At 63.0% G+C, this 27983-nt stretch overlaps 2 protein-coding genes across 2 annotated transcripts; one reads left to right on the top strand and one right to left on the bottom strand.

Moving 5' to 3' along the window:
• Positions 1-2301: 2301 nt before the first annotated feature.
• On the bottom strand, positions 2302-11148 carry CTSD (cathepsin D). Its single transcript, XM_036315812.1, has 9 exons — positions 10990-11148; positions 9033-9192; positions 7278-7401; positions 6645-6763; positions 4867-5093; positions 3969-4091; positions 3478-3622; positions 3264-3362; positions 2302-3163 (listed from the first exon to the last, which is right to left on the bottom strand). Exons 1-9 carry the CDS (start codon positions 11052-11054, stop codon positions 2996-2998), a joined length of 1230 nt encoding a protein of 409 aa, XP_036171705.1. The 5' UTR covers positions 11055-11148; the 3' UTR covers positions 2302-2995.
• Positions 11149-15497: 4349 nt separating this feature from the next.
• Positions 15498-27443, top strand: LOC118659599. Its single transcript, XM_036315815.1, has 8 exons — positions 15498-15540; positions 15768-15849; positions 16015-16203; positions 16313-16609; positions 18430-18615; positions 22217-22335; positions 25339-25618; positions 26916-27443. The coding sequence occupies exons 1-8, from the start codon at positions 15498-15500 to the stop codon at positions 26980-26982; spliced, it is 1263 nt and encodes a 420-aa protein (XP_036171708.1). The 3' UTR covers positions 26983-27443.
• The last annotated feature ends 540 nt before the right edge of the window (positions 27444-27983 follow it).

Below are 27983 nucleotides of genomic sequence, written 5' to 3'. Positions count from 1 at the left end.
ACCTCATTGTCTCTCTCACTTGTCCCAGCTGCGCCCCCCCCCTCCTGCAAAAGCACCAGTGATCCCCTCCATCATGGGGAAACCCCCAACCACGAAGGTGCCTCTGAGCTGGGTCCTCTTCCCGTCCCCTGGCCCCACCAGCCCTGAAGCATGGCGGCCCGTCTGCCTCTCATCCCCTCAAGCCCTGTCACCCAGAGGCTGGCCTGTGCTCGGAGCATCTCCCCCATGAAACCCCCTTCCCCTTGGACCCTCTCAAACCGCCTCCCCTTCCCCCACGACCCTCTCCCCCCTGAGCCTGGGTCCTTCTCAGGGAGCCCTTCTCTGCCTGCCTCTGCCCGGTCCTCTGAACCCCTTCTCTTCGGAACTCCATGCACTCCCCAGCCTGGCACTGGTCCACCCCTCTCCAAGCTCCTCCCCTGTCCTCCCCCCCAACCCCCCCCCCCCCCCAGCCCTGGCACAGACTCCTCTAGGCTTGTCAGGAACCTGGGGCACAAAGTCAGCCTTAAACACTGGTGACACGTGTGTGTGGGAGAGCTTTTCGCACTGCCCCCATGCTGGCCTCGCCCTAGGAGCCCAGGCCCAGGGCCCAGGCATGAGGGCACTTGGGTCTGTGGGGACCAGGGTTCAGGTCTCCCTCACCCAACACCCACTGCCCCTTCCAGAGGCCTGGTGTGGGCATCCAGGCCTCTCTCGGGGGCTGAGCCTTCCCCGAAGGTGCCCTCCCAGCCTGAGTGTGGCCTGGGCTTCCCTGGCACCTGCGTGAGGCTCCCCCAGCAAGGCACTGCCCCGCCTGCCACAGGCTCACCGGCCCTCTCTGGGCAGGGCTGCAGGGGTGACCAGCGGGGCCTGGTCTGCACACAGCCCACCTGGTCCCAGGCAGCAGGCAAGGGGCACTGGCCCACAGGGGTCTGCTCCAGGTCCCAACAGGTCAGACCCGTCCTGCAGACCACCGTGAGGCTGCCTCACCGAGGCCCCCACTGGCCTCCACCTGGGGGGACCTCAAGGCAGGGGTGTGGGCTGGAAAGCCCACCCACCTCCCCTGCCCATGGGCCCGCTGGGCTGGGGCAGCGCAGGTCCGCCGTGAGGAGCTGTTACTACCCACCTTCTGGAGACGCGAGGCTAAGGGTGGGGTCGGGAGGCAGGCGTTGGGCCCAGGGTGGCCGCAGGGCCAGGCTCTGGGCAGGAGCATGAATGACCGCAGGGCCTGGACCAGGGCTGGGGCTGGGCCCGCCGTGCTGGTCCCCAAGTTCCAGAGCAGGACAGGGGTACCCTCCAGAGGCTGGAGACGCCAGCTGGGAGGGTCACGTGCACAGCGAGTCCAAGCCGTGGGCCTGCGACCTTGTTAGCCGGGACGTGACCTGAGCCAGCAGAGGCTGGCTCACTCCTGGAAGCTCTGCCCTTGGGGCCTCAGCGCACAGGGCTTGGATGACAGCCTCCCCAGCAGCCCTGCCAGGAGCTGTCTGCCCGCTCCTGCTCCTATTTCAGGTGCAGGGTTGGCCAGCCTCCTGGCCATGCGGGTTGCACTCTTTAGAGGTGCCCACCAAGGCTTGGCCTGGGGCCCCAGACCCGAGGCCAGGCCAATGGCAGCCAAGGCCCTGCAGGCTGGAAAGTCACCAGGCCAGTGACAGACGCCACATGTGCCAAACCCTACACTTGCTGGGGCGGCTGAGTCCCTGAGGGAGTCCTACCCACCACCAGGTGCTCACAAACTCCTATCCATCCCTCAAAACCTCCTGGAAAATGCTCCTCCTCCCACCCCTCAACAGAAGCCATGAAGGGGTGGGAGGGCATCCTGGTGGCCTGAACCCTGTGACTCAGTGACCCCGGTTGGGCCTGCTTGGCCAGCACAGGGTGAGGCCACTTCCGGAGAGGGGAACAAGGATGCCCAGACAGGAGGCAGGCTGCCCACTCGCCACCAGCCCTGTGCAGGCTCCCTTCCTAGCCCAAGTGGGGTGTGCAGGGGGACTGGGGAACACGGGGCCCTGCTGCTAAGGTCTCCTCCAAAGGCAGGAACATGGTCCAGGAAGGCATGGCAGCCACTGAAAACCATGTCCCATCAAAGGAAGCCTGCGCTCACCTGCCCTGCAGCCCTGGCCGCACCCTGCTGGTCGCTGCTCCAGGCCTCAGCACAAGCCAGCCCCCGCCTCCAGCATCCCAGGTGCAAAGCACCTCCAAACCACCTCTCTGCCCAAACCCCCCAAGTCAGCCTCCAAAACGCCAGCTTCCCCAGCCCCTCCTCATACCTGGGCGTCCCACCTGGTCCCATCCCACCTACCCCACCAGCACAAAGCAGGCCCAACACACAGATCCACAACTTTATTTTCAGGTCTGGCTCCTGGCCACTCAAGAAGGGGCAGCCTCAGAGAAGGCACTCTCCCCTCCCCCCCATCCCTCCTCCCCGGGCCAGCCCATGCCCTTCCAGGTGGGGTCAGGCCCCAGGAAGACCCACAGGCCTCACAGGGCTGACTATTGTCTCCTTCCTGCTGGCCCTCAGGGGGCCCTTCCTCGCTGGGCCTGAGATGAATGGACGGGTGGGGGGCGGCACTGCCCAGCTCCAGGCCCCAGGCTGGGTGGAGAGGGGACCAGGAAGGCAGTCGGGTGCAGAGCAGTGGCTCAGCCAGACGCTCTGCCCGCCGGGGCAGCCAGCCCTGAGGCCCAGGCTGGGACGGGAGGGGGGGGGGGGTGTCTTGGGATGCACAGTGAAAGGGCTCTGAGCACGAATGAGCCTACTGGCTGCCCCAGCCCCGCCCTCCATCGGACGGACAGACACAGACAGACAGACAGGCGGCTTCTGCAACCAGGGAAGGGAAAACCACAAAACAGCGCCTGCCACACGGCAGCCTGGGGAGCCGAGCCGCTGCAGGTGAGTGTGAGTGTGAGTGTGAGTGTGTGTGTGTGTGTGTGTGTGTGTGTGTGTGTGTGTGGCGGGGCAGCCGGGAGGGCGGGCGCTGCCTCCTCCCACGATTCTCCTCCTCTCCTGCCGGTGGGCAGGTGGCTACAGCTTGGCGGCCTCGGCCAGGCCCACACGGTTCTCCTCGCGGTCGAACACGGTGTAGTAGCGGCCGATGAAGACGTCACCCAGGATCCAGAGCGGCCCCCCAGGTGGGGGGATGTCCATGCCCATGAAGCCACTGAGGCAGATGGTCTTCCCGCCCTGTGACACCTGGGAAGGCCGGAGCGAGCGTTACCACCAGCCCGCCCGCCGCCCGCTGCCCGCGCCACCCAGCTCCCCGCCTCCAGGCCGCCCGCCCCCTGGCGCCCACCTTGAGTGTGTAGTCCTGCGCGCTCAGCTTGTAGTCTGTGCCCCCCAGTTTCAGGATGACCTCGGGCAGGCTGGACACCTTCTCGCAGGGGATCATGTACTGAAGCAGAAGAGGGCAGTGTGTGGGGGACAGTGTGGGGGGGGACAGCGGCCTGGGGAACAGCCACCTGGGCACCCGTCCCCGACCCCCCGCCGGCCCGGCCCGCCCTGCTCACCTCTCCCTGGATGAGCGGCACGGCCCCGATGGCCTTCTGCAGCTCGCGCACCTCGTCCACGGGGCCCACGATGAGGGAGGTGCCCGTGTCCACGATGGCCTCACAGCCCTCCTTGCACAGGGTCAGGCCGCTGCCCACGTCGACCCTGCAGGGGAAATAGGCGTGTCTTCCAGGGCCACCCGAGCCCCCACTGTGCCCAGCGGCAGCCCTGGCAGGAGGCTTTCTCCTCTCTCAGGCCTTGGCCGTGAGCAGTCAGGCAGCAGAGCCCAGAAGCCAAGAGCAGGTTCGCGGCCACTACATGGCCGTGTGCAGAGGCAGCAGGAGGTGACAAGGGGCACCGAGGGCCAGCGGGGCCCAGGGCCCAGGCCCACCCATTGCCACAGCCCCTCCCGAACCGACCAGGGCCCCGGCTGGTCGCTCCTGGGGGCCTGCTGACCGGCAGCTGGAGGAGGGCCCCCCGTAGTCCTGAACGAGGCTCGGCCAATACTCACTGATCCATGTGGACCTGCCAGTAGGCTTTGCGGGTGACGTTGAGGTAGGCGATGGGGCCTTTGTAGTACTTGGAGTCGGTGCCGCCCAGCATCAGCTCACCCCCTGGCTGTGCACTCGGGTCCCTGCAAGGGAAGGTAGGGGCAGTCAGCCCCCTGCCCACCCTATGTCCAGCCTAAGGGCCAGGTGGGAAGGGTACAGGCTGGGCCAGGGCAGAGGCCAGGGGTGGGGGGGCAATCTTAGAGAGCTTGCCAGAGGGGGACCCTCCTGAGCCCGCAGGGATGGAAGGATCCAGAAGGGGCACAGGAAGGACTGGAACTGCCTGCCCCTCCCCCAGGGAGGGCTTCAATCCCACACCGCGAGTGGACTGCAGGCCCAGCCACTGCCCGTGCTCAGGGCTCCTGGTCTGCCAGCTGAGGACACAGGGTCAGGCCGGTAGGCAGACAGGGACGGGAATGCTAGGTGCCCAAGGAGGGGAACCAAGGAGGGCTTCCTGGGGGAGGGGGTGCCGGGCAACCCTGAGAGTTGAGCCAGCTTGTTCCTCCCTGGGGCTCATGGCCTTGTACCCTCCGGGCAGCAGCAACTCTGGGCCACACCTGTCCCTCACTAGGCCCGGCTCTGGTTCTCACAGAGGCGAGGCCCACCAACCAAGACTGGACACATGGCCCGGGCACAGCCTGGGGAGGCACAGCCTGGGGAGGCACAGCCTGGGGAGGCACAGCCTGCTCTGGGGGCTGCCACTCCCCCTTGGAAGGGCGGCCGTGCTGCCTCCAGCAGACGTCAGGGGCGTGGCCCAGGGCCCACGGGGAGGACACAGGACCTGCAGCTGAACCCGCTCCCCCGCCTCACCCCTGCGTTTCAGCACGGCTGGGCCATGGAGACATGGGCCCGCCCACCTACCTGTTCAGGTAGAAAGAGAAGATGTTCTTCTCCACCAGCTTCTGCTGCATCAGGTTATCGAAGACGGGCACCACGTTGTTGACCGAGATGCGGGGATAGGCCATGCCCAGGATGCCGTCGAACTTGGCCGCGATGAAGGTGATGCCCGGCTGCTTGGTGGCCTCTCCGAAGACCTGCCGTTCCACCTTGACGCCGCCCAGGGATGCCAGGCCCGAATTACAGGGCACCTGCAGGCCACGGGGGTCAGTGGGCCACATGGAGTGAGCCGGTCCCTGGGCCCCAGGTGGGCCGTCCCCGCCAACCCTGTGTGTGGGCGGCCACAGCTACAAAATCCAGCTGGGTCACTGCCCATCACCTGGCATGTGAGACTGAGGGCAGGGGGCTAGAATGAAGGGCTGGAAACACGGGGGCGGGGCACGACAAGGGGCAAGGGGGGGCCCCCACTCTGGCAGGAGAGCTTTAACAGGGATTGGGGAGCACAGATGGAGGCCCTGCTCAGCTCTAGCCCCGACCCCTTCCCACCGGGGCAGCTCCTGCCCTCAGCCCAGCCCAGGGGACTGGGCCCCCACAACAAAACCCGCTGGCAACCACGGCCATGCTGCCCGCCCCTACCCGGCAGAGGGTGCAGACAGAGCAGGATGTGGGGACACAGGCTGTGCGGGCGACAGTGGAGGAGGGAGGGAGCGTGTTGGGCCACATCCTGCTTTGGGCCCGGAGAGAAGCTGGGGGAGGGTGCCCAGCAGGCTTGGGGTGGGGAGCAGGGTGCCCAGCAGGCTTGGGGTGGGGAGCAGGGTGCCCAGCAGCTTGGGGTGGGGAGCAGGGTGCCCAGCAGGCTTGGGTGGGGAGCAGGGTGCCCAGCAGGCTTGGGGTGGGGAGCAGGGTGCCCAGCAGGCTTGGGTGGGGAGCAGGGTGGCCCGCGAGAAGCTGAACCGCCACGGGAAGGGCTGCCGGTCCTCATGGTGGCCCAGGTGCCACCACCGCCCTGGGGCTGCCCGAGCCGCCTGTAGCCGATGAGGGACAGACCAGCAGGAGGCTCGCTGCCTCCCTGTGCCTCAGGGGCCAGGGCTGGGGCTGGGAGGGACCATCTTCTCTTTGCTCCTCATCCCCCCACAACTCCCGGGCCTCGAGCCAGCTCCACACCCATAAACCGCCAACGGCCTGCTGACTCCTCTTGAGCGGGAGCATGCCCCCTCCCGGAGGCGGGGACAGGAAGCACCCCAGCCCTCTGTTCCCCGTGTCCTCTGCAGGGAGCCCTGTCAGCTGCCTCAGGGGCTCCCCACACCTCTGCCTCCCCAGCAGCAGGACCCCCAGGACCAGCCCCAAGCACCTGTGGGCACCTCACGCCCAAGCATCAGAATGAGCCCAGTCCTCCCACCGGCCCACCTGCCTGTCCACCTGCCGGGAGCCAGGGCGGAGGCCTCCCCGTTAACCACTCCGTGGGCCCTGGTCCCAAACCTGCACCTGTGCACCCCGGCCCCATCGGTGCTGAAACCCTCGCTCTGACCCACTGGCCCTGCGAACGCCCCTGGCGGACCCCGGGGCCTGCACTGGGTCAGGCTGTTCCCGTCCCCACCCCCACGCGCTGTCCTGTGACAGCACGGCAGGCTCTCGCCCTCCCTCCAGGCCTGCATTCAGCTGGGACCCCAGCTCCCGCCCACAGACAGCTGCTGCCGTCCAAACTCAGCAGCCTCTCCAGGGAGTCACAAGGCCCCGGCCCAGATGGGTGCGGGGGTCAGCGAGCCTGATTCCACGGTGGCGCCGAGAAAGGAGGAACTCACCGACACGGTGTCCTGGCTCAGGTACCCGGAGAGGCTGCCCGAGCCGTAGTGGATGTCGAAGGTCGTGCCGTTCTCCACGTAGGTGCTGGACTTCCCGCTGTTGTACTTGTGGTGGATCCCTATGCCATCAGGAGCACGTCAGCCTGCCGCCCACTGTGGCTTCTGACCCTCGACCCCCACACTGAGACCAGGCTCCCCCCGCCAGACCCCCCTCCCACGGGCCCGGGACAGTGGGCTGGCACCAGCCTTGGTCTTGCCCCATCCCGGCCGCCATGGGCCCAGCCCACGAGAAACAAGGCTGGCAGGACAGGTTCACCCGGGAAGCGGAGCCTGGGGCCGGCCTGTCTGGTGTCTAAGAATTGGGAGCAGCACGTTGCCCACTTGCTGGGGCAGAGCCTCGCTCCCTCCTCCCCGGCTCCAGCCCACAGCCAACTCCCAGGCCTGGAGGAGGCGGCCAGAAGCTGGGCAGCAGCCCCCAGTGCGGTGGGGAGAGCTCGCGCCCCCTCCCCAGGGCCCCGACCTCCCTGCCTCCCCAAGCCTGAGTGCGGGGGGCAGTCAGCGTGGGGCCAGGCCCCTCAGACGCTCTCCCCACATGGGAAGCGGCGCTGGGGCCGGACAGACGGCTTGACTTACAGCAGGCGATGTCTAACAGCTTGCAGTGGATCGACGGGACCCACAGGTTGGAGGAGCCGGTGTCGAAGACGACAGTGAAACACTGTGGGGGCGTCCCAATGCCGATCTCCCCGTAGTACTGGGCCTGGGGGAGCGCAGGGTCTGTCAGCCAGGGAGGGGCACCCAGGGTCCAGACCTGCCATAGGCTGCTGTCCACCTCCATCCGCCACCCCCAGACCCCGGGGTGCAGCCCCAGCCCTGCTTGGCCAGGATGAGAGGAGGGAAGACACCCCACCCCCATTTGAAACATAAAATCAGGGTCCAGTCAGTCAGGACAGGCTCTGCCATCCACCTGAGCCTTGGGCAGGGCGGACCGCCGCGGTCCAGGGCCCTGAAGGGAGAGACTGACTCTCCAGGATGGGGGCCAAGTCAGGGCCCAACTCTGGGCCTCAGTTCCTGCCCTGCCCGTGCTCCTGCCCTACAGGGCCAAGCCTGGAGGGCTTCCAGGCAGAGAAGTTGGGTGGCTTAGGGGAGAAGGGACACCCTGGAGGTTTGGAGTCCCACATGGCCCAGCCTCTCTGCCTTCACTGTTCTGGGCCCCAGTTCCCCATCTCACACAGGGAGCAGGGTCAGCTGGGGTGCTCCATGGGCATAAGGGGGCATGTGCCCCTATGAACCTCAATCCTTGGCCCTCTCGTGCGTAGGTGAGAGGGTATGGGCCTTCTTGAGCTTGTGGTCACCTGGGCCCTGCCTGCCTGGGCATCCCTCCCCCGGGGAAGGAGCCTGGGACACCCGTCGCCACGGGATTCTGGCACCAGTCCTCCCCCGGGCATCTCTCTCCGGCCGCTTGGCTCCGGGGAGCTCCCGAGCTGCTGACTCATGGAGTGCCCGGATGGGGGGATGGAGAATGACTCAGCAAACGCCCAAGCGTGTGGGCACTGAGGAAAATCAGGAATTGGTCAGTTGACCCTGGGCAGACGGCCCCCCTCCACCGGCCGGATCACATGCCTGAGGCTCCAGCTTCCTGGCATGGCTGGGGCTCGGGACGGACAGCATAGAGTGCTCAGCCACTGTCCCAACCCCAGGTGGACCAAGGCCGAGGGCAGCGAGAGGCCGGCTCCCTAAGACTCGGGTGGGGCACAGTGAGAGGCCCCAGACCTGGGCTAGACTGGCCCGGCCCCAGCTTGCTGTGTGGCTTCCAGAACGTTCTGACCCTGAGCCTCTGTCCCGCTCAGGCAGCTGGCACAGACTGGGTCACAGGTTGCCCCAGGCCTGCCAGCAGGTGTGCAGGAACACCAGCTCCACGGCAGTTAGTTACACCCCAGTGGGCAGGCCCAGATACCCGCTCTCCAGCCTCCCTCGAGGGCGGGCCTGTGCCTGACTCTGGGCTCCCCGACGCCGGCCAGTGGCCCTGGGCCCAGCTCCTCATCTGGGAGGGCGATGCTGTCCCCTCTCCCCACAGGCTGGCCCTGAGGAGGAGGCACCGCCTAGCTCTGAGCCCACGGTCACCCCAACCCTGGCTCTCAGCTGGGCAGGAGAGCGGGCTGTGCAGACCCCAGAGGTGAGAGCCCGCCATCAGGCAGGGGGCGTGGCTGAGTGGAAGCTCCTCCCACACAGGGCAGGTAAGCCCTCAAAGGCTGGTGCTGAAAGCAAGCGCATCCCTCCAAAATGCATGCGGCTCACTCCGACCTTTCTTTCCCTCAAGCCATGTTTTGCATCAGCCCAGCCAACCCCACCCCCCCCCCGGCCAAGTGGACACCCCACTCCCACACTCACGTCCATGTAGTTCTTGAGCACCTCGGGGACGGGCCCCCCGGTCACAGCGGGCACCCCCTGGGCATATTTTGAAGTGGAGGCCTTGGCGATCAGTTTTTCCACGGGGCCTCCCACCTCTGACATGGTCCGGCGGATAGACGTAAACTTGTGCAGCGGGATTCTGTCAAGAAGGGGGTAGAGAGCCAGGCTCCTTAGGGCAGGACTGGCCTCTGCCTCCCTCCTGGGCCCTCTGCACCCACATCCAAGCATCCCAGCTGGAGGGAGCCAGCACCTGCTCCACCCCCTCCTCAGCCACCAGGGCCTTCAGAGACCCCCCTTGTCTTCTGTCCCCACCCAGATCTCTTGTGATCTCTTCCGGTGGGATCTGTCAGGCATCGGCCGCCACCTGTCACCCCCTTGCTCTGAGCCCCATTCACCTGGCCCTCTGGCCGTGGCTCCACCCAGGCCTTAGGCCCCCATGCTCCCACCTGCCCTGCATGTCCTCCCTGGGGTGGCCGCCTCCTGGCATCAGATTGGACTTCTATGCCACCCCGTCTGAGGAGCCCGCCCTGACCACCCTCTATTGCCCTTCACATCACCCGGTCTCCTTCCATCGCTCTCACCCCACAAGGCAGTGACCTCGGTCACACCCTGCTGACCTGTCACTCTCTCTTCACTACGATGCAGAGACTAGGGGGGTCTAGGACTGCAGTTGGAGAGTGGGGTCTTTGCTTGCAGCCCCGTGGTACCCCACTGGGAGCGCCCTTCACAGGAGCTCCGCCTCCCAGCACAGGTGCCCCTGGTTGTGTTGGGCACGGGCCTCGGCCATCAGAGCAGAAAGGGGTCCCTGGGTCCCCTGGGCCTGAGCTTGCGCTCTGTTGCCATGGTGAGGAGGCGGGGCAGGAGAGCGCACTGAGCAAGGTGAACCACCTGGGACTCAGGAGTTCCAGATAACGGCTGGCTATTCCAGCAAGGCCAGGGCGCGCCCTGGGCCAGTGGGACTCCAGCCTCAGAGGAGGCAGGCGGGAAGAGCCCGAGGGTCCTGCCTGGGGAGGAGGCGATGCCCTGCAGCGATCCAGGAACCCGCAGCCTTCAGCCCCACCGCACCTGGGTGGTGGGAGGGGCTCCGGCTCAGGATCGCACCCCAGAGCCCCAGGCTCCCTCCCCCAAGGCTCTCCATCCCTGGGGAGGTCTGTGGGTGGGCAGAGGCAGGCTCAGGCCTGTGGGCTGCTCCCCCAACTGCTCCAGTTGGGGCTCCTCACCCCCAGGTCACAGCCCACGCAGGGCAGCCCTCTGGCAAGGCCCAGCCCCGCTCAGCCCACAGCCAGCTCCCAGCCCATGACCTCACCCACTTTCCCACAGCCCGGGAGGACCAGCTCGGGCCCAGGCCTGATACAAAGGCCCCCAGGACTGGGTGCGCCCAGAGGCATCGGGAGTGGGCGGCGGGGAGAGCAGGAAGCCGGACAAGGGCAGGAGAACGGGGGTGAGGGGCCCCTCGGCCTGGCACCGGGGTGCAGGTCCCCAGGCCTGAGGCCACCCCCCGGGCCTCCTTCAGCTAACACCCTTCCTGTCTTGGTCAGGGGGGACCCCTAGGGCGGCCTCGAGGTCTCCCGGCCCGTGGCCTGTGGTGAGATCCCAGGTGACCACCCCGGGGGAGACAAGCCCCGTCCACAACGGGGGGCCCCCGGCGGGAAAACGACCCGCCCAGGTTCAGGGGCCCGGAAGCCGACCCGGGGTCTCCCGCCGTCCACACGCGGGCCGGGCACAGGCGCGCACCCCGCCGCCCAGGGGAGGGGGCCGCCCGGCGTCCCGCACCCGCCCGCCACCCGCCGGCAGGGAGGCAGGGCGGCCGCCGGCTGGGGGCGCGGGGCTGGAGCGACCCCGCAGCTGCAAAGGCTCCCCCACCCCCGGGGCCTGCGGGAGGCCGGGGCGCGGGGCGGGGAGCGGAGGGCGCGCAGGCCGGGACCGGGGGCCTCACCGGATCAGCGCGGCGCCGGGCGCGGCCAGGAGGCCGAGGAGGAGCAGCAGGCGCGGGGGCTGCATGGCGGCGGCGGGTCGGAGCGGGCGGCGGGCACCGGGCGGACTCCGAGGTCGCCGCTTATAGCCGGGATGACGGCGCAGCCGCGGGTCAGCTGACCGGCTTGTTTGCGCCCGGCGGTCACGTGGGCCCGGCGGCGTGCGCGGGGCGGGGCGAGGCGGGGCTCCCGGGACACCCCGCGGGCCTGCAGCGAGCTCCTCCCGTCCCCATGGGGCGCGACCCTCGCTCCCGGATCGCGGGGACCCACCGGCGGGGGGGTGCGTGTCCTGGGCGCACAGACGGCCACGGGCCTGAGCCGAAGGGTCCCGGCCGGACGCCCTGGCCGCCTCCAGCGGGCGGGACCCTAAGTCTCGGCTCCTCCCCCCCGGCCCGCGGGCGGTGCTGCAATGAGGCCCCCCGCACCCCTTCCCCAGGGCGCCTGGCCCCCCGCCCGCTGCGCCCCCTGCTCCTGCGCCCTCCGCGGGCGCCCTGTCCCCCCCGCACCCCCTTTGCCCTGGGAATCTCCAGGGACCCTCGCGGGGAGCCCCAGCCACTCAGCCTCGCCGTGCAAGCGTCCACGACCCGCCCCCACCCGCTCCGCACCTTCCGTCTCCCAGAGCAACGCCAGGCCTGGCCCTGGCCCCGACCTGAGCCGCCCTCCTCCGGGACCCCCACCTGGGCCGCCCTCCTCCGGGACCCCCACCTGGGCCGCCCTCCTCCGGGACCCCCACCTGGCCGCCCTCCTCCGGGACCCCCATCTGGGCCGCCCTCCTCCGGGACCCCCAGGCCGCCCTCCTCCGGGACCCCCACCTGAGCCGCCCTCCTCCGGGACCCCCACCTGGGCCGCCCTCCTCCGGGACCCCCTGCCGCCCTCCCACGGCCTCGCTAGGCCTCAGGTCTCATGAGGACTCAGGTCGCAGGGCCTGGGGGAGCGAGCCCTCCGCTGCAGCCACGGTGACCGCTGCCCACAGGCCCTCACTGTGCACCCCTCCTGCCCCATTTGGGGTCTGGAACTGGGTTCTCTGCCCGAGGAGGGACCGGCCTTCACCTCGAGGAGGTAAGGAGTTCGGGCAGGACATCTCAGAGGTCATGTCCAGAAGGGAAAGAAGTGGGGGATGTGCTTGGATATGACCACTGGCCCGGAGGCCGCAAGGCCACTGGAGGGTGTGGGCGGCCATGCAGCTTGGGGGGCGGGGGGTGCAGCCGGTCGTGTCTGGCTGGGTCTGCTGCCAGCCAGGCTGAGATTCTGGGCTTTCCCTAGGACAGAGCTGAGAAGGGACCTCTGGTGACCCAAAGGCTGGGGAGCCCCCTCCCCCCGACACCTGTCAGTCCCTTCAGGACAGAGCACCCCTCTCTCCACGCTGTTCCCAGGATCCCTCAGCACCCAGAGCACAGCCTGGCACGTGGTGGAGGGACAAAGGGGTGCTCGGGGTCCCTCCCTGGTGTGATTGGCCAGAGGGTCCCAGAGGGCCCTCCCCTAGTGCCCTGCCCAGAGTGGAGCAGGCCCAGAAAGAGGCGTCCCTCAGGCCAAAGGCCACGGGCCCAGCAAAGCCCCAGGGCCTCTCTGACTCCTGACATGCTCAGCAATACTGGCCCGGGGGCCTGGCCGGCCTGGTGGGGACAGGGCTCCCAAGTCAGCTGGGCAGGTGCGGGGCCTGAAGGTCCTGCAGGGCACCCAGGGCATGACTCTTGGTCTCTGGTTTCTAGTGGGTGCAGGCCAGGGTCTAGGGACACCAGGGGGTGCTGCTGGGTGAGTCGGGACAAGATGGGGTTGGAAGCCATGCCTCTTGACCTCCCCTTGGACCCTGGGTATCCATCCCTCCCACACTTACTAGTCCAGCACCCACCACGTGCTCTGGGCGCTGGGAAGTCATGGGACCCACATGGGGACTCCCTCCCTCATGGCGGTCACCCTCCAGACCGGCACCAGCCACCACGGGGCTCCTGGAAGGAGACAGGGCTTTGCGGGGAGACGGGGCCGGACAGGGCCACGGGCGACAGGAAGGAGGGTGTTGCAATGGAGAAGCCTCATGTGAGCAGCCTGAGGAGGTGATGGGTCAACACTTGAGGCCGGAGATGGGGCCCGCTGGTGGTGAGCAGTCAGCTGAGCAGAGCACAGGCAGAGGGGAAAAGCTGCACGTAGAGGTCAGAGAGGAGCCCGCAAAGGGTCCTGGCTTATCTCTGAGAGGAAGGGGCCTGGGCAGTATCACTGGACGCTGTGCTGGGTGCAGGAGGGAGCGGGAGCGGGCTGGGGGGCTGGGGGCCTGGCTGAGGCTGGCCGGGCGAGGAGGCTGTGTGGAGCGGTCAGCTTTGGGGCACACTTTGGGGGCAGGGCCAGTAGGGTTTCCGCCAACGGGACAAATGGAGGGCGATGGAACGGACGTGCACAACTCAGTAGGGGTCTGTCCAGGATAGCCAGACGATGGCTGCCATTGGCTGAGACGGACGCGCGGGAGGAGGGCCTGGGAGGAAGGCCCAGCTCAGTTTTGGGGTGTGCCATGGAGATGACGCCCAGGGGACCTGCAGTGGCTGTTGAGGGGCAGCAGCTGTTGGAACTGGGAGAAGAGGGGACAGAGCCAAGCGGAGATGGCAGGACAGGGCCCCTCGATGCCCAGGGCCACCGTCTCTCTGCCTTGGGGACACTAGGCCACGCTCCTCGGTGTCCTGGGGTTTCCACTCCCAGCAGCACGTGGGCTCCAGGGCAGACCCAGCCCTCTCGTCAGGAGGTGCCACTCCATGCACTTTGACCCCGGAGCATGGGGCAAGGGACTGCACCCCCTCAGCACACTGAAGAACCCCAGCCTTCAAGGACCCCCCAGGACTCAAATCTGATGTGCCCTCCTCAACGGTCAGCAGTAGCTCAGTGATGAGACTGGACGCAACCCAGGGCTGGAGCAGAGACTAGAGGAGGCCCAGGGCCTCCTGACCTTAGGATGTGAAAGATGGTGGGGGACAGAGCGGAGCTGCAAGGACCAGAGGCCAGGAGAGGAGTGCCGGGGCCCCGCGAAGAGCGGCTCAAGGAGGGGTGGCCGCTGGGACACAGGGTGCCGGGAGTAGTCCCTGGAAAAGGGGCGCTGCACTGACCCCAGCGTGTACCTTCTGGCCCTGCGGAGAGCAGCCCGGACCTGGCGGGGTGAAGTCTAGGAGAGCGGCTCCTACGAGGGGCCAGTAGCGTGGACAGTGGCGAGCTGGTGCGCGGACAGATAGCAGACGGGGAGGTGGAGCAGAAGGGTCTCCCCCTAACCTGAGGGGGGTCTCAGTACGCGTGCAGCTGGATGGAAGCGTCTCGTCCTCCCTCGCACACACACACTCTCAGGCCCAGGCGGGTTAGAGAGAGAAATGCCAATGGTGACTCCTTGAGGGGAAAGGGCCAAGGGGACCCTCTGTGTGGTCTCGCCATCCGCACAGATGTGCTGTTTAAACAGGAAGCCACCAAGGGCACCCAGGTGCCTGTAAAAACGACAGACAAGCCCCTGGGGAACGAGGGCCTGATCAGGACTTGTCGGCAACGTGCCAGGCCCTCCTAGAACTCAGCCATGAGGACGTGCACAACTGACCGAAATGGGCAAAGACCTCAGTCCACAGGCCAGGGACGAGGAGGAGCCAGGGACGTGTGCCTATGAAGAGACACCTGTGTCGTGTGGGAGTGTACCTCCAACAACAGTGAGCCAGCGCTGCCCACCCACCAGCAGGCCCGGATCCAAACAGTGAGAACGCATGCCGGCGGGCGGAGCGCAGGAATCGCACTCACGGCTGGGGGGCGGGGGCAGGGGGGCGCTTTGGAAGGCAGGCTGGTGGTTTCTTACAAAACCAGACAGAGTCTCACCGCAGGATCCAGTAACCACACTCCTTGAAAACTTAGTCCAGCCCGGCCAGCGTGGCTCAGTGGTTGAGCGTCGACCTATGAACCAGGAGGTCAGGGCACAAGCCCGGGTTGTGGGCTTGATCCCCAGTGTGGGGCTTGCAGAAGGCAGTGTTCTCTCTCATCATCGATGTTTTCATCTCTCCCTCTCCCTTCCTCTCTGACATCAATAAAAATGTATTTTAAAAAGAAAGAAAGCTTAGGTCCACCTGGAAACCTGCATGTGAGTGTTCACAGCAGCTTTAGTCGTCATCGCCGGCACTTGGAGGCAGCCGCGCTGTCCTGCCGCACGTGGTAGGCAAATAGTGGTCCACCCAGCCGTGGGGTCTGTTCAGTGATATGGAGAAATGAGCTCTGAGGTCCCGAAAGGACCGGAGGAAACAGAGATGCATCTTCAAACGCGAAAGAAAGTGCTGCAAAGGCTACCTAGTGTGTGGTTCCACCTGTGACTCCGGAAACGGCAGGTGTGGGGACGTGACAGCGCTGGTTGTGGTGCGGGGGGGCAGGGGGCAGGTGGCGCACAGAGCATTTCTGGGGCAGTGAGACAGCTCTGAGTGCGGCTAGAATGAGGGACACGTGGTGTTAGAGATTCCCCGAAACCCACAAGATGCACCTGAAGAAAGAACTTCGGGAAACCTGCACTTTGGTTGGTAACGATGTGGACACTGGCTCGTCGGTTGTAACAAATGGCCCACAGTCAGGAGATGCTAATAGCAGGAGACCCTGCGTGTGTGCGGGTGGGTTCAGGGGACCGTGCTGTCCGCCAGCTTCTCTGCACGTGTAAACTATGAAGTCTGCCGTCGGAAAGCAGCACCCACCTCTTCCAGGGGAAATGAGGAGCCGGACTGTGCTGACACGACTGGCTCCTGTCCCTCAGAAAACAGCGAGATAGGAGAGCGAAAGGCGAGCTACGGGGTGGAGGGCACGCATCAGGTATCCGACCAGCAACAGTGTGTAAAGTAAAGAACCACAGGCTGATAACAGATAGACAACCCGATAGAAAAAGAAAAAAGCAAAAAAGCAACGGGCAGCGGAAGCCAGGTGCCCGGCAGCGTGTGGAGGTGGTGTCTGCGTTCGTCCTCAGGAGGGGCAGACGGGAGCTGCTCGCCCGGCACACCCGCCAGGACGCTGCTGGAGACGCTGGGAAGCCGCGTGGTCGGGACGGAGCGAGCGGCCGGCTGGACGGCGAATTGGCACAGGCACTTTGGGAGCCGTGTGTCCCGTCCGCGAAAGCTGGTCCCGAGCTGCCCCGGCCGGCGGCACCTCTTCGAGGGACAGACACCCCCAGCGCAGTGTCCCCATCACCGGGGCAGGTATGAGGATGTGCACGCAGCAGCGCTGACCATAGCCCCAGACGGAAGGCGCCCGGAGCTTCGCCCCCAGCACGGTAGCGAGGTTAATCATTCGTTAATCATTCATCAGAGTCACACAACTGGAGGCGACAGGCTTTGAGAAGGACCAAACCCCAGCACACACGGTGGACGCGGAGCTGGGGCTGCAGCTGCTGGCCCTTCTCTCGCCTCTGTCCCTCAGGGAGGAGGGAAGGGGTCCTAAGTGGTGGCAGTCTCTTCTCTGCCCTGGGCCCCTGCCCTGGGCCTGGTGTCACCCAGAGGCCCCGAGACTCCCAGCAGCCCGGGAGGAGAGTGTGCTGGCCACGCCCTCAGCTGCAGCTCTGAGCCTGTGGTTTCCTGGTTTCCTGGTGCCCCGAGGAGAGGAAAGGTTTGTGGGTGCACAGGGGGCTGGGCTGCAGGGCGGCCTGGGCCAGGGCTGCTCTGGGTGCCGGTGGGAAGTCGTCGTGACAGGTCCTCCCAGGAGGTGGGTGGGGGAACGGCTAAGAAGCTGAGTCATGACTGCTGGGCTGCCCTCCCCGCCCTGCCCTCCAATTGGGCTTGAGTCACCCCACTTAAGCCCTCGGAGCCAGGAGGAAGTGGGGGTGCAGCTCCCTGGGGCCCCAGCCACAGGCCCAGAACATTAGTTCTGCTGTGGAGGAGGCCATTGAGGGAATTAGCTTCGGGTCAGCTGCCTTGGACGGGGCCTGAGTTGGTGGGGGAGGGTGGGCTGAGAGTGGCTGGCACTGTTAGGGCAGGGGGAGGGTGACGGGCACAGGGGGTGGAGCAGGGGGAATGTCAGGCTCAGCTGTCCAGGAGGGGGCATTCTGGGTGCCCTGCCGGACAAGACCTGGCTTGGCCTCGTGCCCTTCGGTTCTCCCCACAAGGGTCAGCCACCCCCTCCCCGCTGTCACTCAGGGCTTCCCACCCGGGCTGCTGCCCCTACACCTCAGTGCAGCTCTCGGCACGGCAGGGAGGCACAGCGTCCGGGGCCCACGAGGGCTGGAGCCCAGTCCGCGTGTCCTCTCCACTGGGCCTTGGCTTCTCCCCCGAGCCCCAGCCACCACCGTCCCAGTCCTGTGCCCAGTGCGGGGCCGACTCCCGACCCGCAGGGAGCTGCGGCGGGCCTGGCGCTTTTGGGGCATCGAGAGGAGCCCAGGTGCTGCAGGGACATTTGCTTTCTTCAGCCGGTGGGTGGACCTGCTGAGCTGTGAAGTCACCACCCCCTCACTACCCCCCACACATACACACAGGCACACGCACACGCACACGCACACGCACACGCACACGCACACACTGGTGGATCGTGCTGAGATAGAGACAAAGCTCAGAGGCTTTGAGAACAGAACCATATCTCAGGGCTCAGTCTAGGCCAGCCGTGGGCAAACTACGGCCCGCGGGCCGGATCCGCCCGTTTGAAATGAATAAAACTAAAAAAAAAAAAAAAAAAGACCGTACCCTTTTATGTAATGATGTTTACTTTGAATTTATATTAGTTCACACAGACACTCCATCCATGCTTTTGTTCCGGCCCTCCGGTCCAGTGTAAGAACCCATTGTGGCCCTCGAGTCAAAAAGTTTGCCCGCCCCTGGTCTAGATGCTGATGAAAAGGAGACCAGGGTCCTAGTGGCCCACAAGCCCTCTGGAGTAGGCACCCCAGGGCCAAGGACTGAGCTCAGAGCCATGGCCTTCCTCCATCATGGCTGCCCTTGGGAAGTGGTTCGGGGGTCTGGCAGCCACATGGGGAACCCCAGGAATGCCTGAGGCAGATGTACACTTGGCCAGGCTGTGGGGGGCCCAGGAGGGCTTAGCTGCCTCTACCCCAATTCACTGGGGAGACAAACCGGGCATGCAGGGAACCTCTCTTAGGGGCCCCACGAGGCCTGAAGCGTGGGGGGTGTTGGGGCTCGGGGCACATTGTGGTGTTGGGTTTGAGGTTGGATGAGTTGCACAGAGCTCTCGAGGTGCAGCCCGGCCCCTGCGCTTGGGGCCTATGTCCTGCATTTCCTGCTACTTGGCGACAGGCTCGGGGGTGCGAGCACAGAGGCTGCCCTGCTCTGAGTGGCAGAGGACAGAGGTGCCGAGGTGAGTGCAGATGAGGAGAGGATGGGGCAGCCACGGGACGTTAACTCGGCCGGTCGTGGTGCCCATCTACTTGGTCAAATGTTCTGGGTGTTTCTGTGAAGGTGACCTTCACATGTGATTGACAGTTCCAGTCAGCAGGCTTGGACTGAAGCAGATCGCCCTCCATCGCGTGGTGGGCCTCAGCCAGTCAGCTGCAGCCTTGAGAAAAGACTGAGATCCGCGAGGGCGAAGGAAGTCTACCTCCAGAGGCCTTCTGACTGGAGCTGCAACCTCAGCTTCCTGGGGCTCCAGCCAGCAGGACCCACAGTCACGTGAGCCAATCCCTTCAAATTATCTCTCTAGATGATGGATGATGGATGGATGGATGGATGGATGGACAGATGGATGGATAGATGAAAGGAAAGATAGATGGATAGAAGGTGTATAGGTGGTGGGTTGGTGGATGGAGAGATGGTGGAAGGATGGATGGAAGATGTATGTATGTATGGATGGATGGATGATGGATAGAAAGAGGGATAGATGATGGATGGATGGATGGATGGATGGATGGATGGGTGGATGGATGGATGATGGATAGAAAGAGGGATGGATGATGGATGGATGGATGGATGGATGGATGGATGGATGGATGGATGGATGGATGGATGGGTGGATGATGGATAGAAAGAGGGATAGATGATGGATAGATGGATGGATGGATGGATGGATGGATGGATGGGTGGGTGGATGGATGGGTGGATGGATGATGGATAGAAAGAGGGATAGATGATGGATAGATGGATGGATGGATGGATGGATGGGTGGATGGGTGGATGGATGGGTGGATGGATGGATGGATGGATGGATGATGGATAGAAAGAGGGATAGATGATGGATAGATGGATGGATGGATGGATGGATGGGTGGATGGGTGGATGGATGGGTGGATGGATGGATGGATGGATGATGGATAGAAAGAGGGATAGATGATGGATAGATGGATGGATGGATGGATGGATGGGTGGATGGGTGGATGGATGGGTGGATGGATGGATGGATGGATGGATGATGGATAGAAAGAGGGATAGATGATGGATAGATGGATGGATGGATGGGTGGATGGGTGGATGGATGGGTGGATGGATGGATGGATGGATGGATGATGGATAGAAAGAGGGATAGATGATGGATAGATGGATGGATGGATGGATAGATGGGTGGATGCATTGATGGATGGATGGGTGGGTGGGTGGATGCATAGATGGATGGATGATGGATGAATGGATGGAAAGAGTGATGGATGACGAATGGATGGATGGATGGATGATGTGTAGATGGATGGATGATGGATAGAAAGGGATGGATGGATGGATGGATGGATGGACGGACGGACAGATGGATGGATGGATGATGGATGATGGATGGATGGAAAGAGGGATGGATGATGGGTAGATGGATGGGTGGATGATGGAAGGATGAATGGACAGATAAGCATGCTGTCTCTCTGGAGAATCCTAACCGATACAGGCAGATACAGGAAAGGCTTCCCTGAGAGGTGCTGTGGGGGTTGTGAGCCAGGCAGGTGGTGGCCAAACAGAGGGGTGTTGGTGACTGTTCGGGGTACTCAGGGAGTAGTGCTGGGAGAAGGCCTCTGGGGGTGGAGGTGGCTGAGGTTGGTGTGCAGGCCCTGGGTGAGGGCCCAGTTACCGCAGGGACATGGACAGAAAGGAGGACGGGGCCCCAACCCCGAGCAGTCCGTCTCCTCAGTGTGACACGTGGAAGGGGATGGACCTGAACTTGGATCATCCTGAAGAATGGGACCGAGGGAGTGACGACATCCTAGGAAGTGGTGGGCACGGGGAGGTGAGGAAGAGGAGTGAGTCACTGGGCAAACAGCACTGCCTGCCAGAGCCCTGTGGCTGCCATGACGAAGGACCGCAGGTGGAGTGGCTAAAACAACACGGCGTCATCCTCCTGTGGTCTGGAGGCCACACGTCCGCTATCGGCCGCCCAGCCGGAACCAAGGTGCTGCTGGCCGGTCCTTCCGGAGGCTCCAGGGCAGACCCCACCTCCTGCCTTTCCAGCTCCTGGGGGTGCTGCGTCCTGGGCGCATGGCCCTGCCGTGCCTCTCTGACTCCCCCCCCCCAACCCCCCACCTGCCTCCTTTTCCCAGGGACCCCTGTGATTCCAGGGGACCCACCGGGTCACCCAGGGTCCTCCTGCCTCTCAGGGTCCACAGCCGGATCTGCAAAACCCCCTTTGCCCTGTGAGGTCACATGGGCACAGGCCTGGGGGTCGGAACGTAATGTTCTCGACACAGAGAACATTAGGGAGAGGACAGGACTTCGGTTGGGGGCCCAGAGCGTGGGCGGTGCCGGTGGCTGGACCGCAGAGAGAGCTGTCCCCAAGGACATAGTACATCTGGGCAAATTCAGGACAGGCCAAAGGAGGGAGAGGGATGGAGTCAGCTGCCAGAGCCTGGCCTGGAACCTGCACAAAGGCCAGGGCAGGTGGGCAGGGTGAGAGGCGGGGGAGGGGCAGGCATCCGGAGCCCAGCATCCGAGGGGGACACCCGGGGGCTATGCGGAGGGGCTGGGGTAGGATGGGTGGGTGCCGGACTTGGGGAGGCTCGCAGGGCTGTGGGAGGGGAGGCCGTGGGGCTGGTTGAGTGAGCTGGGCCCCGGGGATGGGTGAGTTGCCGGGCCAGGCAGCCTGTGGGCTCGGAGTGCTCTGCGGACTCACCCGGCCGGTCGCTGGTGGCCTGTTTTGCGAGCGAGCAGGCTCGGTGAGTGCGGGGATTGAGCAATGCGGTGGCCTTGCCTAAGTGCTCCCGGGCCCTGCAAGTGTCCACAGAACAAAGGCACGGCTTGTGCCTTGGCAGCTGGAGGCCCCTGGGAGAGGGCACCACCCACACCTCTGCACTCACCTCACCCGCTGCGGCCACAGCTGACCTCGCTCCACACAGCACGGGCCTGGCCATTTCGCCTCTGTGCCCTGCCTCGACCCAGAGATGTCCTTGCAGAGCCACAGGGAGGGGGTGCCCACATCGCCGGCCCCCAGAGGGCAGGGCCCGGCGACCCTGTCCCGACCTCTCGGAGGGGGTGCAGAGGTGTGCCCGTGAGCCCAGGGGAGGCCTCCACTCCCGGGAGAACCTGCTCTGCCTCGGCTCCCGGAACTGACCTTATCAGTCTCCCCACCCTCCGCCCACGGCCACGCGGGCCTGTTCCCAGGGGCGGGCCCGTGGCTGGCCGTCAGTGCCAGCTCCCCCGTGGCACCCAGCCCCTCCCGGGCAGCTGGATAGACGGGTTGGGGGCTCTGACGCCCCCCTCTTTGGAGCAGTGACTCAGAGGGGCAGGGAGAGGGGCGGGCGGGGCCCACCAGTCTGGTCCTTGGCCGATAAGACCCCTGCCTTCCCCAAGGGGAGGTGATCTCCCTTCAACAGTCCTCTTAGCTTCTCAATCTGTAGGCCCCGCTTGGGCCTGTAAACCTTCATTTATCAAAAAATATATATATTTTTATTGATTTCAGAGAGGGTGGTAGAAATTTCAGTGATGAAAGAGAACCATCGATCAGCTGCCTTCTGCGCGCCCCACACTGGGGATGGAGCCTGCAACCCGGGCTTGTGCCCTGACCGGGAATTGAACCGTGACCTCCTGGTTCATAGTCAACCCCCGAGCCACCCGGCTGGGCTGACTTCTCTTATTCATTTTTTGTAGGATCTGCAGTGATCACTCCTGCCTCATTCCTGATGTCGATGATTTGTATCTTCTCTCGTTTCTTTCTGAATAAATCTGACTAGTTTCATTGGTTTTCTGTCTTCTACCTCATAGGTTTCTACTCCTACATCATCCCCCCCCTCCGTCCGTCCTTCCTTCCTTCCTTCCTTCCTCTCACTGTAGATTTGATTTGTGTTTCTCTTTTCCGATTTCCTAGGGTGGGAATCGAGGCAATTGGTTTGAGAACTTCCTCCTGCTCGAATGTAAGCGCCCAACAGCCGCGTTCGTTCTCACCAGCTCTGGGCAGACCCAGAGGGCGAGGCCCCCCCTGTCGAGGTAAGAAACACCCAAAGCTGCAGGATTTCGGTGTGTTCACTAGAGCCAAACTGACGACCAAACTGCGGCTTGAGAAACGCCCCGGAAAACGGCAGTTTATGGTGCAGTTAGGATGAAAGCCGAGGCGCGAGGGGGGTCACATGCAATCGTGGTGGTAGGTTAAGGGGGCGGAGAAAGCCCAGCGGGGACAGCTCTGGGCTGGATCACGAGTAAACCTGAGAGCCCTGGCCGGTTTGGCTCAGTGGATAGAGTGTCGGCCTGTGGGCTGAATGATCCCGGGTTCGATTCTGGTCAAGGGCACATGCTAGGTGAACCGGTTAATGCGGATTTTTTTCAATAGATGGAGTTACATATATGTTGATGTATATGCGATTTGATATATGTGCTATTTTGTTGTATTGACAACAAGCTTCAAAACCTCATATGTCAAATTTTCTGAAGGTGTTAACATCATAGATATTTTGACACTTAAAAATGTCGGATTTCTAAATGTCAAAAAAAGAGCATTTGTCTTTTGTCCAGTTGATGTGGCACCCATTTTTCTTCCTTTAAAATCGTTCCCATTGCTTGTAAACATTTGGAAATTGTTTGCTGAGCAACGTTTAATCTTTCTGCGAGTTGTTTCTGAGTTTGACATGCATCTTCATCCAGTAATGCTTGTCATTGTTGGCCTTCAAACTTTCTTGGTTGACCTGGATGTTCTTGGTCTTTCACATCGAAATCACCACCTTTAAAGCGTTTAAACCAGCGTTCACAGGTATCTTGAGATGGAGTATGTTCACCATAAGCTTCCTGAAGTATACGATCTCTTTCAGCAGCACTTTTCTTCAAAATAAAGGAATGAATCAAAACTTCCCGCAAGTGCTCTTTTTTTGGCATTTGGAAATTTGACATTTTTAAGCATAAAAATATCTGATGGTAACACCTTCAGAAAATTTGACATGAAGTTTTGAAGCTTGTTGTCAATACAACAAAATAGCATGCATATCAAATCGCATATATATCATCACATGTGTAACTCCATCTATTGAAAAAAATTCGCATTATTAACCAGTACACCTAGTACCTCGGTTGCAGGCTCCTCCCCGGCCTGGGGCCTGGTAGGGGCGCTTGCAGGAGGCAACCAATTGATGTGTTTCTCTCACATCGACGTTTCTCTCTGTCCCTCTCTCTTCCACTCTCTCTAAAAATCAACGGAAGAATATCCTCAGTGAGCCTTAACAAAAACGAGCAAACCTGAGAAGCACTTCTTTTCCGGGGGTGGGGAGTTACTAACATTTCCTGCACCTGGGGAAGGTGTGCAGGGAGCAAGACACCAACAGGGGGTGAAACCACACCAGCAGGGGGTCCGGGCGCTGTCACTACCTGAGGCCAGTTAGGAGCTCATCCATGAGCGTGCGTTCCAATCCTGCCGGCAGCAGGCCATCCACAAACCGCTGCCCTGCGCCCACCGCAAGCCAGCTGCTTACATGGGGCCGGGCGAGGACTCCTGGGGCAGCCGGCAAAGGGAGTAAGAATGGGTGTGATGGTTCCAGGTCACAGGCCATGTGGGCGGGCTCCATCGTGTGGGCAACAAGGGGTTAACCTGCCCAGGACACTGGGCAGGAAGAGAGGGTCCACATTCTGAGGCTGACTCCCAGGTCCCCGGGTGCACAGCTCCCACCGGGTTAGAATGCGCCTTCTTTAATCAGAACAAAGCCATTGCAGCGAACAGAGCAGGATTCGTGTCTTAGAACTATAGCTGGTCCCTGGTGTCCTGTGTCTGCCCCGACCAAGGGGCCTGCGGGCTCCGGCTCTGGAGGGGTCGCCGACATCTCAAAGGCAGGCAGGTCACCGTCGAGGCACAGGACAGGAGGGGACTCTCTTAAGGTAGAGGTTGGCTCGTGTGGAGGAGACTGCAGGCCGCGGGGGACTTCCTGCCCTGGCGTGTTTACATTCACGCCCTCCTGTGTGGTTCCTTCGGTCTCTGAGGTGGGGGGCCTCCCCGGAGCCTGTTGGGGTGCAGCCTGTGGCCCCTTTTGCATCCGCAGTTCTTGGCTGAGGCTGAAATGCGGGGAGCGGCGGGCTGCCCCCTCGCCTGGCGCTCAGGCTGCTCTCCCAGGGGATTCCTGTGGCCGGAGCCGAGTGTGAGGTGTGTTTTCCGGGTGCGGTTGGTGCGGTTGCTCCAGGGCCCCTCCAGGGCTCCTCCGTCTCAGTGACCAAGAACCTCTTTTTTTCAGTCTCTTTTTTTTTAATATATTTTTATTGATTTCAGAGAGGAAGGGAGAGCGAGAGCGAGAGAAACATCAGTGGTGAGAGAGTCATGGATCGGCTGCCTCCTGCACACCCCACACCTTGGATGGAGCCCACCCCCCGAGCATGTGCTCTGACCGGATCGAACCCTGACCTCCGGGTTCACACGCCGGCCGGGCTGCCCGCGTCTCAGTGGAGGAGCCTTGCTAAGAAGCGGCGCAGCCTTCTCCCGGAGCTGATCTTTCCCTCCGAGGAGGCCAGGCCGTCCTGGGGACTCTGCCCAGCCCTGTGAGCTCCGAGGTTCCCATGTTGGGTTGAGCGCTGAGCGTTCCCAGTGCTGGGAGCTCTGAGTTTTGCTCCCTCGGCTCTGTCAGGCGTCTGTCCCCATCTCAGGGTGGCTTTCCCGTGCATTCACCCGTCCTAGCAGCTGAAAACTTGCGAGGGATCTTCACGGTGCCTGGGGCTCTCCCAACGGCTCTGCCCGCCCCGGGACCCACCATGTGACCTCCACGGTGTGACCCCCAGCGTGTGACCTCTGTGGGCTCCGAGGTCGGCTTAGCTCAGCCGACTGTCAGGCGCCATCTGCGCCTGGAAACCCTCTCCAGGCAGATGGGTGCACCCCCCCATCCCCCGCCCCAGGGACCCCTGCCCTGCTGCCTGATGTCACGTGATGTATTTTATTCCCCACATTCCCCGCTGGTTTCGGGATGGAGGGGTGTCGGGGAAGCAGCCGTCTCCCAGATGTTTCTCTTCCTGCTCTCACTTCCTTAGGACGTTTTGAAGTTCTGGCCACAACTCTTCTGAGAACAAAGACCCGGCATCTGCCTGGCTCTGCCTCCGGGCCTCGGAGATTTACGGGGAGCGAGCGCAGGAGATGGGCTCTCACGGAGGAGACGGGGCAGGTGGACGGCACGTGTTCGGAGCAGGAGGCACGGATCCCAGCGGGGCCTGGGGCCCACGTCCACCTCGATGCATCCTGCGTGGCTCACCCCCCGCCCCCACCCCCGCACCTCAGCCTAAGGGAAGAGGAGTGTGGCGGCCGTGGGCCTGGGTGAGTCGGCAGCGGCACGGCTTGTGTAGCGGCTCCCAGCGGCGGCCCTAGGAGAGGAGCCAGGAGACCCTGTTGTCTCTGCGACATCATGCAGCACAGACCCGGGCTTCCCGGGGGCCCCGTGACCCCGATCTCGGCCTCAGAGGCCAGTGGTGAGACCCTCTCCCCTCTCCTTGGACACCTGGGGGGACTCAAGGGGTAGACAGCTCGTCGAGGGAGCCAGCAGACTCTGGACACATTTGCAGGGTTGTTTTTTGGTGTGTTTTTTATAAATATATTTTTATTGATTTCAGAGAGGAAGGGAGATAGAAACATCAAGGATGAGAGAGCATCATGGATCAGCTGCCTCCTGCACTCCTCACACTGGGGATGGAGCCCACAACCCGGGCCTGTGCCCTGACCAGGAATCGAACCGGGACCTCCTGGTTCCTAGGTCAGCGCTCAACCTCTGAGCCACGTCGGCTGGCACATTTGTGCTTTGAGTGAGAACCTACCATACGGTCTGCTGGCAGATTCGGTGTGGCTGTGAGGAAAGGGAGGGGCCAGGGCTGCCCCTGGCAGAGCTGGACATCTGAGGGCAGAGGGGCACCTGTGAGGGCAGAGCAGGTCGGGGTGGGGGCGGTCAGGATGTGGGGGCCGCATATCTGGCATTCAAAGCCATGGGAATAAATCAGTTCCCTGGGAACGGAGCCGGAAGAGCTGGCGGGCTGAGTGCGGGTGGCATTCCCCGGGAGGGGAGTGAGGAGGAAAATGTCAAATTAATTCACAGCCGGGAGGAGATGAGTTATCTCGTACCCCACGTGAAATCGTTCAGAGAGACCCACGATCTAACAACAGAACGTGGGATTTGAACAGAATCCGCTGATGGTGAGGGGCAGGGCAGCGGACGGGTGCGAGCGAGGCTCTGGAGCCAGCGGCCTGGCTCACGCCCCCGGTGGTCGCTGGTTGGGATACGTGCTGTGCCGGCCTGACACGCCCCGTGGCGAACGCACCCTCAAGTGCCCCCGAGAGTCACCGGTACCCAACCCGCATCCTCCCCTTGGGTGTGGGTGGCGCCTGTGACTCACTTCTCACTAAGAGACGAGGGCAGCTGGCTGGCGCGGCTCAGGGGTTGAGCGTTGACCTAGGAACCAGGAGGTCACGGTTCGATTCCAGTCAAGGGCACAGGCCTGGGTTGCAGGCTCGATCCCCAGTGGGGGGCGTGCAGGAGACAGCCGATCCCCGATTCTCATCACTGATGTTTCTTTATCTCTCTCCCTCTCCCTTCTTCTCTGACATCAATAAAAATTTTAAAAAGAAAGAAGGAAACAAAAGAGACGGCAAAAATGAAGGTGATGTGCCGCCCCCTCACCTGTGGATGTTGAGTGAGTCCAGGAGGGCTTCCTGGTAGAGGTGACCTTCAGGCAGGCCCTTCTCTGAAGACATCAGACCAGGACTCTGCAACTGTGTGGAAATGAATTCTGCCAACGCCCTGCCCGGACCCCTGGGGGGTGGGGCGTCCCGACGAGGACCCGGCCCAAATCCCCTGAGCTCAGCCTGGGTGGCAGGCAGAGGACCGGCTGAGTCACACCAAACGCTGCTGGACGCCAGAAACGCCTTCCAGCCTCTGGTCAGTGCTGCACGGCCGTAGCAAAGGACTACACATAGGAGCTATATTTGGACAAACGTCTGAATTCACAAGTTCTTGGTGAGATACATACGAGTTTGAGTCAGCATTTCCCCTTGTTCCGGATTTGTGCCGTGGGGCGCTGGGGAGGATTCTTAGAAATAAATGCTGCGGAAAGGCCAGATTTGGGAAATTGTCGATTTGTAAGCCCAGGTGAGCTAGCGGCTCCAGGACAGCGGTCTGGGCGTGCGTGTGTGTGTGCGTGTGTGTGTGCACGCGTGTGCGTGTGCGTGTGTGCGTGTGCGTGTGTGCGCGCGCGTGTGTGTGCGCGCGCGTGTGCGTGCGTGTGTGGGTGCGTGTGCGTGCGTGTGTGCGTGTGTGTGTGTGCGTGTGTGTGTGTGTGTGTGAGAGAGAGAGAGAGAGATTCTGTCTCCCAAGGACAGATGGCAATGCCTGGAGACATTGCTTTTTTAAAAATATATTTTTATTGATTTCAGAGAGGAAGGGAGAGGGAGAGAGACAGAAACCTCAATGATGATTCATGCACATTAAACGGAAATTAATTAGAAGAAATATTTTAGAGGCCGGGAGGGACCACAGGAGGCCTCCAGGGCGGATCTGGCTGTCTCCCCGTCCCAATCCGCGGGTCCCAGCAACAAGCTAACCTACTGGTTGGAGCGTCTGCCCCCTGGTGGTCAGTGTGAGTCATAGCGACTGATAGAACAGTAGAACGAAGGGTCGGACGCTTAGCATTTAGAC

Source organism: Myotis myotis, unplaced genomic scaffold (assembly GCF_014108235.1).
Source record: "Myotis myotis isolate mMyoMyo1 unplaced genomic scaffold, mMyoMyo1.p scaffold_m19_p_61, whole genome shotgun sequence".
NCBI classification, from domain to species: Eukaryota; Metazoa; Chordata; class Mammalia; order Chiroptera; family Vespertilionidae; genus Myotis; species Myotis myotis.
Note: the sequence above shows the minus strand (reverse complement) of the source record. Positions and strands in the feature narration are given on the sequence as shown.

What these genes read in the sequence shown, in the direction of transcription:
- LOC118659599 (XM_036315815.1), top strand. Translation starts at nt 15,498, where the DNA reads ATGCACCTGAAGAAAGAACTTCGGGAAACCTGCACTTTGGTTG. An exon ending in GGAAACCTGCACTTTGGTTG is followed by an intron (nt 15,541 to 15,767) that starts GTAACGATGTGG and finishes CCTGTCCCTCAG; the next exon opens with AAAACAGCGAGATAGGAGAG. An exon ending in TGTCCCCATCACCGGGGCAG is followed by an intron (nt 16,204 to 16,312) that starts GTATGAGGATGT and finishes ATCATTCATCAG; the next exon opens with AGTCACACAACTGGAGGCGA.
- CTSD (XM_036315812.1), bottom strand. Translation starts at nt 11,054, where the DNA reads ATGCAGCCCCCGCGCCTGCTGCTCCTCCTCGGCCTCCTGGCCGCGCCC. An exon ending in TTCTCTTTCTACCTGAACAG is followed by an intron (nt 4,092 to 4,866) that starts GTAGGTGGGCGG and finishes CTTCCCTTGCAG; the next exon opens with GGACCCGAGTGCACAGCCAG. An exon ending in TGCCGCTCATCCAGGGAGAG is followed by an intron (nt 3,363 to 3,477) that starts GTGAGCAGGGCG and finishes CTTCTGCTTCAG; the next exon opens with TACATGATCCCCTGCGAGAA.